The sequence below is a fragment of the Lissotriton vulgaris genome, chromosome 2_1 (assembly GCF_964263255.1).
Source record: "Lissotriton vulgaris chromosome 2_1, aLisVul1.2, whole genome shotgun sequence".
Classification (NCBI taxonomy): Eukaryota; Metazoa; Chordata; class Amphibia; order Caudata; family Salamandridae; genus Lissotriton; species Lissotriton vulgaris.
This window is the reverse complement of record NC_141687.1, coordinates 467118516-467131104: the sequence shown is the minus strand read 5'-3', so window position 1 is coordinate 467131104 and position 12589 is coordinate 467118516. Positions and strand designations below refer to the sequence as shown.

General features: G+C 41.1%; 1 protein-coding gene across 1 annotated transcript in view; it reads right to left on the bottom strand.

Moving 5' to 3' along the window:
- MFSD6 (major facilitator superfamily domain containing 6) overlaps positions 1-12589 on the bottom strand; it is a 418145-nt gene that overhangs the window by 156243 nt on the left and 249313 nt on the right. The window contains exon 4 of the mRNA XM_086955375.1: positions 10195-10356. Within this exon, the coding sequence (XP_086811501.1) occupies positions 10195-10356 (162 nt within the window). The remainder of the gene's footprint in view (positions 1-10194; positions 10357-12589) is intronic.

The window sequence follows — 12589 nt, the reverse complement described above, 5'->3', positions numbered from 1 at the left end:
TTGTTCAGAAAAACACTCATTTCCTTGGAGATAAACTGAACCCCATTGTCGGTGAGGATTTCTTCTGGACAACCCTCCCTCAGAAAAATTTTGGACAAGCAATCAATAACACTCTTTGAATTGGGAACATTGATAGGTTCAACCTCAACCCACCTAGAAAGATGATCAACAAGGACCAAGAAATACTTGGAGGTGTTGGGAAGAACATGGAATGGACCCAGAAAGTCCAGGCCGATTTTTTTGCCAAGCTCTGTTGGGTGGGAGAACAACAGAATCACAAACACCTTCCAAAACAAGAACTTTATCGCTAGTGTTACAGCGTGTGCAAAGTTTGACAGCATCCACAATTTGATTATCCATTCTTGGCCACCAGAAATTTGACCTGACATTTCTTTTGGTGATGGTGGCACCCAGATGACCAGAATGAGCATCGGCAATAATTTTTTCCCGGTAAACAGAGGGAGGAATAAATTTATTGCCCCTAACAATTTTGCCACTTTCCAAGGAAAGTTCGGAATTGATTTTCCAATAAATTTGGAGCTCAGGGGAAAGAGATTTTTCCTTGGGCCAACCTTTCTGTATGAAAGAGACAACATCTCTAAGTACAGTATCATTCTCAACAGCATTAACCCAATCATTTTCAGCAAAGGAGATGGAGATTTGTGAAATGTTGGCCACAAAACACTCTTCAATTTCTGTTTCCCACTCATTTTCGTTAGGTTCTTGTATGGGTAACCTGGAAAGACAGTCAGCACGTTTGTTTCTGCCCCCAGGAATGTAAACAACTTTGAAGTTGTATTCTAGAAGTTTAGTGGAGAGTCTAGCCAACCGTGCGGTTGTGCGCTTGACATTTCTGCCGGAAAGAATGTCGACAAGAGGTCGGTGGTCAGTTTGAAGAACAAATGGTCTGCCCCATAAGTAAGATTTAAACTTTTCAACGCTCCAAGCGCAGGCCAGCAGTTCCTTTTCAATAACAGAATATTTGCGCTCGACAGGGCGAAGAGTCCTGGAGGCAAACCCCACAGTAAATTCTTTACCAAAGGCTAGTTGTGAGAGGACAGCTCCTAGGCCATATTCACAGGCATCAACGGTGACAAAAGTTTCTCTGTTGCCATTGAAGGGTTGAAGAGCAGGAGCTTTGGTAATGTGTTCTTTGATGAGCTGGAAACCTTTCTCACACTCATCAGACCAGCTGAAGGTGGCACCTTTTTTGAGTAAAAGTCTGAAACACTCAGTGGTCTTGGCGTAGTCTCTCATGAATTTGGAGTAGAACTCACAGAGACCGAGGAAGGACAGAAGCTGTTCTTTGTTAGAGGGAGCAGGGGCTTCAATGATGCTCTTAACTAGACCTGGCCTGGGCTTAATACCGCATTCAGAAATGGTATGACCGAGGTATTCTACTTCTCTAGTTTTGAACACACATTTACTCTTTTGTAAGGTTACACCTCTTTTTTCCAAGATGTTGAAAACTTGGTCGATGACTAAATTATGTTCGTGTTCAGTTTGGGTGAAGATAAGGATGTCATCCTGGAAGACGACAACATTAGAGAGTTCTTCGAACATTTCAGACATGATACGCTGAAAAACAGCGGCGGCAGACGCCAAACCAAAGGGAAGGCGACGAAATTGAAAAACTCCATCAGGAGTTACAAAAGCGGTGAGGTGTCGAGAGAGTGGATGTAACTCAATCTGGTGGTAAGCTGCCTTTAGGTCAAGTTTAGAAAACCAGGTGGAAGAGCCTACTTTAGCTATCAAATCCTCAATGCGAGGGAGGGGAAAGCCATCGACCCAGATAGCTTCATTGAGACTGCGTAAATCCACACACATCCTGAGATCGCCAGACCTTTTTCTGGCAAGAACAATGGGAGAAAGCCATAATGTGGATTCTACTTTTTCAATGATTTCTTGCTCGCATAATGACTTAAGGTGTTTGGACAAATCTTCTCTGATACTGAGGGGAACGTTCCTCAGCTTGTGTTTGATTGGGGAGACACCGTCTTTGACCTTGATGAAGTGTTGAAAATTGGTAATTTTGCCTAAACGATCTTCAAAAATTTTTTTGTACTTGTGCTCCCAAAATTCACTGTTAAAGATGTTGCAAACTGGGGTAGAAGATGCAAGGGAAGAGAGATTGCACCCTTCAATGAATACAGGGTTGGGTAAACCAGGTTTAATGGTGACACCAAATTCTGCCTGATGTATGAGTCCTAGAACATTGATACCACGTTTGGCAACATAGACCTTCCCCTTTATGGATTTGTTAAAAATGGAGATTTCGGCCAAGAAATAACCCAGAAGGTTGATTCTGCTTCCTTCAAAGGCCACAGAAAGGACATCAGGAGGAAGTAGGCATTTATTTTGCCAAAGGTGAGAATATTTCTCAAAGGAAACAATAGTGATGCGAGCCCCGGTGTCTACCAGTAGTAGGATATGGTGATTGTCAATAGTGGCATCAACTTCAGGATCAGGGACAAGAAAAGTACGGCTAGTAGTGTCATTGTCTTTCACTACAACGACATATTCTTGATTGGTCACATCACATTCAGAAAGTTCAGTAGAAAGCTCAAGGGGATTTGAAGTTTGAAAATAATCATTTTCACACATGACACTACGTACATTGCCCCTTCTACCTCTCATGCATACCCTTGAAAAGTGACCATTTTTTCCACATTGAGTGCATTGTTGATTAGCAGCAGGACAATTTTTAAAATTGGAAGCATGGTAAGAAGAGCCACATCTATAACAGAAAGTACTTTGGCTGAATTGTCTATTAGGTATGAAAGGTCTTCTAAAACTGGTGTTACCCATTCTTTTGAAATAGCCACGAGAGTCACGAGGAATGGAAATGGGAGATTTGGTGGGAAAGGCTACTTTAGTGGACACAGCACCAGAGATGGAGGTATTAGAAAGAGAAACCTCTAATTGTTTGGAATCTTCTAAGGATGTTTCAATACTTTTGGCTATATCAATAGCCTTGTCAAGAGAAGGATCTTTGCAAGATAGAAGTTTCCCTTGGATTTGTTTGCAAGAGCACCGAGCAACAAGCTGGTCTCTGATAAGTTGAGAGGTGAAATTGTCAAATTCACATTTAGATGCAAGTATTTTTAAGGTAGTGACAAAAGTATCAATGCTTTCTTCGGGTTTTTGAGCTCTAGTAAAAAATGTATAACGGTGTACAACCATGTTCTTGGTTTTAACAAAATACTTGTCTAATTTGGCTATGGCTATTTCAAATTCGTCAGGAGTCTCGCCAGTAGGTGGAACATAAACCGGTAAATGATCAAAAACGTTTTGTCCTTCTACACCAAGATGATAATACATTAGACTTTTTTTTCTTTCTGCACGGTATCTAAGACCATCAATCGCTCCTAGGTAGGCCATAAAGGATCTCAACCAAAGTTTCCATTCAAGGGGAGGGTCTCCAGGAGTCTGAAGAAAAGGAGCAGGAGGAGATACATTTTGCATTGTGAGATCTTCAATTTTCCTTTAAATAAAAAAAAAATGTTGTAAATATGGCTTGGTCTTTTTGTTGCTTGGTCTTTTTGTTGGAAGTAAAATGCGTGCAGATAAGCGTGTTATAAAAAAAAATATGTACAACAGTTGTGCACGTCAACGTGTAGAGAAACTGCGTGCAGTGGCTGTGCACATCAGCGTGTAGAAAAGAATGCGTGCAGCCGCTGTGCACATCAACGTGTAGAGAGAAATGCGTGCAACAGCTGTGCACGTCAGCGTGAAGATACTGGATACTCCGGCGAGTTGGTGAAGAAAATTAGGTGGAGCTAAAGCTGTGCGCGTCAGCGCGAAATTTGCCTCCTTGTAGAATTGTTGGCCGGTGTGATAGAACCATGTAGGTCAGCGTGTGAAGAGATTGAAGCTGTGCGCATCAGCGTAGAAAATTATCAAAAGCTGAGCGCGATAACGCGCGTGGACTGAAAGCGAGTAAATCCGATGAAATGTTTGAAACTGTGCGCATCAGAGGGATTCGGAGTTGTGAGTTCAGAGTGCGCATCGGTAATGTCAGCTATAAGGTTAAAGTCGACAGCTGGCAAAGTCAAGAAAGGGTAGACAGGAAAGGACGCGAAGGCTTTATGACGTGGTGACAGGCACGCGTCTTGCTGGTTGCTGGGAAACCATGTGCTGGCGCTGGGCGTCTGGTTGGTTGCTGGGGAGACGCGTGCTGGCACTAGGCGTCTTGCTGGTTGATAAGCAGACGAGAAACGTGATGACGCTGAGTGGAGGGATTCCACTACGTCATCACTCTGTGGCGGAGCTCGGAGGTGGCGGAGCAAGGAGTGGAGAAATATGTGGCGCCGATGGGAACAGTGAAAACGCAGACAGCACTCGGCAGGACTTGACCTCTGACGGTGAAGAGACAGGGAGTGCAGGTGAGACGTAGCGCTGGTAGAGAGAAAAAAAAAATATAGCGCGAAGCAGAGTAACGGTTGACAAAGCGCTGGAGGTGAGAACTCGTTTGATTGATGCGCAAAACGAGATAAATGGTAGAAAAAGAGTCTGTTGGCTGCGACGGCTCTCTAATATGAAACGTGGTATAAATGTTTGAAAAAGAAGGTACTCACAGGGAAGTAGGTCGTACTTCAGGGAAATATTCAGGAGTCCAAACCGTTTTGGTAGGAGTTGATTAGTGAGTAGATCCAACAGCTGAAGAACAGCTGACCATCCTCAGTCGCCAATGTAAAGATGAGGCGGAGGCAGGAACTGCTGTAAGGAGATTTATTGAAGAGAAGAGAGCCGTCCAGCATGAAGGAGAGACAGGGCAGCTGCAACTGCCAAACAGGGAACACTGGGGAAGAATGTACAGTACAGAAAGAACCCACAGGTGACATCATGGAGTTCCAGGAAGTATTGCACAATACAGGTCACCACAGAAGGTAAGAAGGCTGGGTACAGGCTCAGCTGAGATCAGTGCTACACTCATGGGAGAAAGGGAAAAGGGGGGATCAGACCCCGCATTAAGCCCCTGATTTTGGGTAACCAGGGAGCTATGTATATCAGCAATTTTGGCTCCACTAATGTCATATCCTGAGCCGATGCCGTACGGAGCCTTGCAGCACTGCCACTCAGGGCATAGAGGTACAGCTGAGAAAAAAAATCCGGATCCAGTGTGATGCCGGGGGTGAATCTGTGGCTAGTTGTCTCACTCAGATGCACAAGGTAGAGAGTGCGGATCTAAAGAGAAGGGTAATATGAGAACTGAGGTACACAAAAACATGTCAGGTAAAGAGAGTTTTAAGGCAGATAGAAAGGTAAAGGAGGGAGTGAAAATTACAAAGAGATGAATTATGGAAAGAAATGAAAAGTAGAGATAGGGATGAGGTAGGTACATTGTGATAGAGAGAGAGCAAGAGAAAATAAATTGAGAGGGGTGAGGTAGAAAAGGTATGCGGAAGTATGTAGAAAGACATGAGAAAGAAAGATAGATTAGGAAGAGAAGAAGACGTGATAGAGAGAGTTGACATAGTCAGATATAGCAGCCAACAGAAAAGTGTCACAGAGAGAAAAGCAAGAATTACTGATTTGTGAGGCGGAGATATGAGATACAACACAAAAGAGAAGAAAGAGAAAGATGTGAAGTAGAAAGAAAGGGGAAACATAGAAAAAGTGGCAATGGAATGTTAATGTAGGTAATTTTATGGGCTTGATCTATTTACGAATTGTGAAAACTGGTTTGTTATGGTGCTTTACATACCAGTGCACTGAACAGGTCAATAGAATAATCAGGACAATGGCCGCATTACACTGACTGCACATGGATAATTCTATTGTGCTAGGAGTGATTCTGTACCTTGGTACAGTTAAGAGGTGCTTGGTCCACGAAGCCTCCTAAGCACAATGTACTACACTTGACTATTTGATCTTCAAAGATTACTCTTGATCATTTTCCAAACAGTACAGAAATCTGAATACTTGTATCGCTACCTAATAAAGGGGGCCATGTCATTGAATATTTGAGCAGTACTATGCTTTTTAATTACCCTCTCATATTATGGCAGCAGCCAGCAGCATAAATAGTAATAGCATTTTATTTGCTGAAACAGTACCCAACACTATCTCAAAATCTCCTCAACCAATGACATATGGAGACTTAAAGCCTGCCTCGTCAGTATACAATCCTGAATGTCGCCACAGGAGCTGATGCTAAACCCCCAGCAAGACCGAATTCCTCCCGTTTGGCAACAATGACAAACATTCTCAGATTCAGTCACAGCTCTCCGAGTTAAACCTAACTAGCATCACATTCCAATTGACAGAGCAGGTAAAATCCTCTGGATTTACCCTAAATCAAACCTCTCACTCAAAGAACATATTGCCAAGAATACCAAAACAGGCTGATTCCAGCTCTCTATCCTGTAAAAAGTAAACCTCCTTTACAATGAGAAAGCATAAAAAATTACAGTTCACACGCTAGTCCACTGCCACTCAGATGAAAGCAACATCCTGCCCAGCGGCATCACTGAGACCACCATTGGTTCACCAGAAAGGCATACTCCATGTGGCTCATCAAGAGGCTGAAGAAATCCGACCACATCGCTGATGCAATAAAGGATCTAGATGGCCGCCTGCTGCAAGCTTGAATAATCTTTAAGTTCAGCTGCATCTTTTACAAGACTCTCTACACCAAGACCTCTATTAACCTAGTCAACAGACTAACAAGATATGCAGGTCATCGCCAGATTAGACACTAAACACAACAGAGAGGAAAAAACATGCCTTCTCAGACAATGTCACTCGGATCTGAAATAACAACCAATCTGACATCAAAAGAGCATCAACCCTCCAACAATTCGGGAAGGAACTGTAACCTAATCACTACAAGGTTGACTTCTCAGCCCTTCCCATACCTTTACCTCCTGATTTTGTCCCCTACCCTCATGTATCCTCAGTGAGACTTCCCCCTAACAGTGTTCTGCTGAGAGCCAGATAGCTTTGCGCTAAGAAATACCAAAATATACATGCATGGACTGACCACTGGCACTGAAACAGAGGACTTATTACTTTCGCCAGATATATGACTTTTTTCAAAGTGCAATTAACAATGAGCACTGACTGAAAGTTAAATGCATAGGCTTTGCTTACCTTTTGTGAATAATTTATTGACAAAACAATAAACAGTGATGAGGGAAAGTGGATTTATGTGATATTGTTGTAGCATCGTTTACCACATAATAATGGATTGATAAAATGTGAACATCATTTTCCACATAATTCGCAGACGTCCCAAAAAATGTTTCTAGTTACAACAGATGAAAATAATACTGCAGCATTGTTTAGGTAACCTTGCTGCATAGTTTGGTCCTCCATGCCGCATAAAGGTCTAGACTGGTACCACCAGAGGAAACTTCCACGTCCTCTGGCACTAGAACCCAACCTGCCTCTGCCACAGACTCAGGAGTTACTAGTTTCTCAGTGCAAATGGAGAGAGTGAAGCCTGGCATCACAAAATACATTTGTATGGCGCTGTGCACCTCTGAACTAACCGGTCTATTCCTTAGAGAGATAAACCACATTAATATTCTGAGAACAGCTGAAAACAGATCTATCCCAGAATGCGTTTTGTTGAATTGCCTTTGTCTTTCTTTCTAGCACCAGTCTCCAGTCTCCATCTCAGTGTAGCTAACTGTGTGTCAGTACAAGCTCTCATTCAACCAATTGAGATGCATGCAGCATAATATGTAAGTTCTCACATAAACAATGAGCTTTCTGAACCACATTTTACAGTAACTTCCTTATTAATACTCCTTTTTTTTTTTTTTTTTTTTAAATATTTTTATTGAAATTTTTCCCCTTTTTCCCCCCCCTGAGATAAGGACAGGGCACAATAACATTCATTACTATACAAAATCATGAATAAAAATGGGAATTATACAGAGCGTTATGATCATAAAATAATATCGATTCATACATAGTTTTCTCAAAACAAATCATATAATCCAAATATACACAGACTTCTATATACTACGTTCTCAATTTCATGCCCCCCCCCCTAGTGATCAATAATCGGGACCTTGTTTCCAATGAACGAGAGGCTCCCATATTTGTAGACCTAGTTTCTTGCCATTTCTCCCCCTCCTCGCATAGATAGCTGATTCTAGCTTTTGAATAGATAGTATCTTCCCCAACCATTGATGATAGGTTGGAGGGTTAGGGTCCAGCCATGCCGAGGCGACTAATAGTCTGAGGATGGCCAATGCTACGAATAGAAACTTTTCATTACCCACATATGTCTCAGGGTTGACTCCTAATAACATAACAGCTGGGCTTAGTTCTATTGTTGTTGGTAATACATTCTGTAAAAATTGCTCAATATCCCGTTTTGTACTATTCAAATGTGGACAGAGTGAGAAAATATGTATTAGGTCCGCCCCCAGACTCCCACATCTGAAGCAGGTGGTTCCCGTAATGCCCCCCCATTGAGCAATTTTACCAGGCGTGTAGTAGAGATGGAATAGAGTCTTATAGTGCTGAGCCTGTAATGATGATGAACACAACAATTTTCTTCCCATCTCTAATGAATCTGAGAAAATATCCCTATTTATGTCCAAATCTACAGACCACCTGTTAATCCATTTCTCCATATCATCTTTCTTTAACACTGTCATCTCACAATAGAACCTCTTTATGGTACAATCCGAGCCTGTTTCTATAATATCCATCAATATATTTCTATCAAACCCCAAGGGCCCTCCTTTCCTGTTTATTAGACAACTCCTTATTTGAAGGTATTTAAAAAAGTGTTTTGTATCTAGAGTATATCGATCCTGTAGCTCAACAAATTGTAAAATACCTTGGGGGCCCTGAATATCTCCAATCTTTCTTATCCCCCGCGACTCCCAGTCTTGGAATACAGCTCCCGAAAAAACCATACTAGGGAGTGAGGGGTTGTTTTTGAGTCTAGTGTAAAAATTATATTTCCCAAATCCTATCTTTTTTGATATTCCCTTCCAAACATTATGGGCAGCCATTAGAATCTTGAACCGTGTTCTTTTATAATAACTTTCCTCCGTAAATCTTAAAAATATATTTTCCGCGTTTTTACCTAAAACCAAACCATAAATTGCAAGTGATCCTGCTTTGTCCCAGTCATCTATATCAGCCCCCCCTACCAATCCCAACATGTTTTGGAATGCGGCGGCCCAGTAATACACTTTTAGGTCTGGTAAGGACCAGCCACCACGTTCCCGTGGTAGAGACATATATCTCAATGTTCTGCGTGTTTTTCCCTTAGCCCATACGAAGCGGTTGATCATTTGTTCACATATTTTGAACCACTTGTTTTCGAATAAGAGTGGGATGGCCCTAAATATATACAAAAATGTTGGCAATATCATCATTTTAATAATATTGACCCGGCCCACTACTCCTAGTTCATCTAAGATACCACACTACCTAATTATCTACTTTTGGGAGGTCTATGCTAGTCTAATCACCACATTTGAAAGTAAATAGTGTGTTTAGGAATGAACAAGAAAGATTGATGTGAAAAGGGTGGTTAACTTCAAACATTCAATTAAACCACAAGGGACATGGCATATAACTCAGAGAGGCAACTGTCCAGTAGTTTATTTTTAACAGAAAATGTAGGACAATATGAAGGCTTGACATAAGAATGTGAACTGTAGGGATCTGAATGCATCCACAAAGTATTTGCCACGTTCTAAGCTTCATTATTAAAAAAGTTCATTATTAAAAAAGTTTATCTCACAAAGGTTGAAAGCGATGGGAATTTTCCTTCCTATTCGATCTTATTAGGTCTTTGGAAGTTGGGAAGAGACCTTTGGTTCGGAACTATACACCTAAAGCGGAAGTTAACAATGCTGAGTCTAGGTGGAAGTTCACTTTTATGTTCACAATCTTACTATTTATGTTCTACGTAGATATTTGTCATATGTAACAATTGTTGAGCAAGAGTCTGGAGGATGCTAGGTTCACTTAATTATATTTTAGATTAGATCATGGACATCTGATCGTGGTAGCAGTTCTTTTTTGGTGGTTCGTATTTGGTCTGATCACTTGTTTAAGTCACGTTGCAAAGTCAAGGTGATGTTGTAAAATGTAAACAAGTAATTTTATTACTGTCACTCAAAGATTTATAAAAACAATTATTATCACAAAAATGTTTTATATATTTCTCCAAACCATTAAAGACAGCAAAATTAGAATTCAGTAGCACCTTACCAAAGTAATTGACCATAACACCACCTATCATGGCACCACAGCCACGGCCCAATCCTAGGTGAAGTCCCTGCAGGATCCCCTGAGCTGTGGTCCTCAGGGCAGGAGGCACAGCAGCACTAAGATATGAAATACAAGCCGCCCATATAGCTGCATGGGTCACTCCTGCAAAGAGAAAATACTGCAGTTAGAACATTTATCTTTTATGGTAAATGCTGCCGAAAACAGATAATAACAACACAATGTAGATCTTATTATCAAAGCTGAGAATAAATCATGAGGACATCAGATAAGACTATCAGTTAGGAATATCAAGCCATTGGGTCTCTAAAACAGATCCTAAAAAGAGTTTCACATACAAACAGACTGTATCTATAATGCAGCTTTCTTTAAAAATCAAAAAAACATTCTTTAGTTATTACATTCCCCAGGTCAGTAATATCACCATTGTTTACTATTCAATTGGTATGCCCTTATGAGGTTTAAAGGCTCTTTGGAAGTACACAGCAGCAATGGAGTGATGGGTGCAATGTCTTATAAAAGCTTTTTTTTATGCATCTTAAATCTCATTGAGAATTAACCAACATTTTAAGCTCTGATAAAGTCACGAAGGTAGGAACATGGTTTCTTTAAAACAATGTCCACTGTATCATATAGATCCTTTAAGCATCAATTTAGCAGTTTAAAAATGTTTGGTAGGCACAAGGTAGATTGAAGAATGTTGGGGATTCTGCACCAAATCTTATTCAGCTCCACTGTCCATCTTCGTGTGGGTACTTTCAGAGTGTTGGGTCTTAAAACCCTATTAAAAATGTTTTTGACTTTGCTCCTCTTTCAGAACCATTCAGAATTGCTTTTTCATGAGGAGTTGAAGCATTTTCTTCTCAAGACTATTTTGACGTTCTTGGGTAGTATAGGATGAATGTATGTACACAAAACACGGAATTCACGGTAAATAACTTGAGATTCCTATATTCGACCCACAACAGATTCACAAACAATGAATATTCTTTGCTTCTGAGGCATACAATTTATTTTGCAGAGGTTTGAGCAAGCCCTTTGATGCATAGAATCTCTATCAAATTCTTCAGTTTTCTTCACTCTTTAGCTTCTTGTGGTCTACTCTGCATGGTTTGAGAGGTGACGAAACAAAGTTAGGTTTAGGATCGTATCACTTTTAATGCTCAGCAACCCGTATAACTTCAAACACCTACAGTTCATATGTGCACCTAGGCCGAACACGATGATCAAAAATAGAAAAAACATCAATTTGATCTGAACTACCGTCATCACTGTCAACCATATAATGGCTGTGCTTCCTTGTTCCTTCCTCTTTCTCTACCCTTTGGTAGCCAAATTAAGTGCCTTTAAATGCAAAAGGCTGTTTTGGAAGTTTGTTATCATCATTGTGAACGTTTTGGTGTCAGACTAATTGAAGAATTCTAAACTCCACTTCCTTAGTTATCAAACCTTGCAGAACAAACCATAAGTGATTACAGAGTGAAGAAGAAAACGAGTTACTTACCTGTAACTTTGGTTCCCCAGTATTGGTAACTTTCATAGATTCCCATGCTTTGTATCATTCCCCGTCGTCGGATTGGGAGCCTCTGTAAATAAAAAATACCTTAGTAGTAAGCACAAAGTGAAAAAATAGGCCTAGGCCTCATCTCATTTTGTAGCTTATCCACCTCCTTTTGTAAAAGAGACCAAATTCTTGCAACAGACAATCAGAGCAGCCTCACTCCACAGAACCTTCCTGAGAGAGCCTCAGATTTTCGTAGCCGTTGTGAACAGCAACATCATTGTACAATAAGGCTGAGCTTTCCCAGGGGAGGAGGGTGGGCGCATGGGAATCTATGAAAGTTACCAATACTGGGGAACCAAAGTTACAGGTAAGTAACTTGTTTTCTTGCCCCAGTATTTGAACTTTCATAGATTCCCATGCTTTGTATCAGAACAGCTAGCAGTAAAGAGAAAGCATATTTTGTCATTTGTATATCTGTAAATGTCATACATAATCCTGATAAGAAAAACAGATACACATTGACATCACAAAGCAGAACAACCACAAGTAACACAAAATATGCAATACAGGAAGGCGGGATAGAAAGGAAAGCTCACCGACTTATTGAAAAAGGTTCCTCAAAACCGCTTGGCCCACTGCCGCATCCTCCTTCACAGAAGAATCCAAGCAGTAGTGGCGAGTGTAGGTGTGGACACTGCTCCATGTCGCCGCTCTACATATGTCCTTGATCGGGACACCTGAAAATAGAGCCACCGATGAAGCTATTGACCTTGTAGAATGAGCACGAACTGCTCGCTGAAGTGGCTTTCCTGCGTCTTGATGGCAAAACTGGATGGCACCTGATATCCAGCGGGAAATGCAGGATTTAGAAAT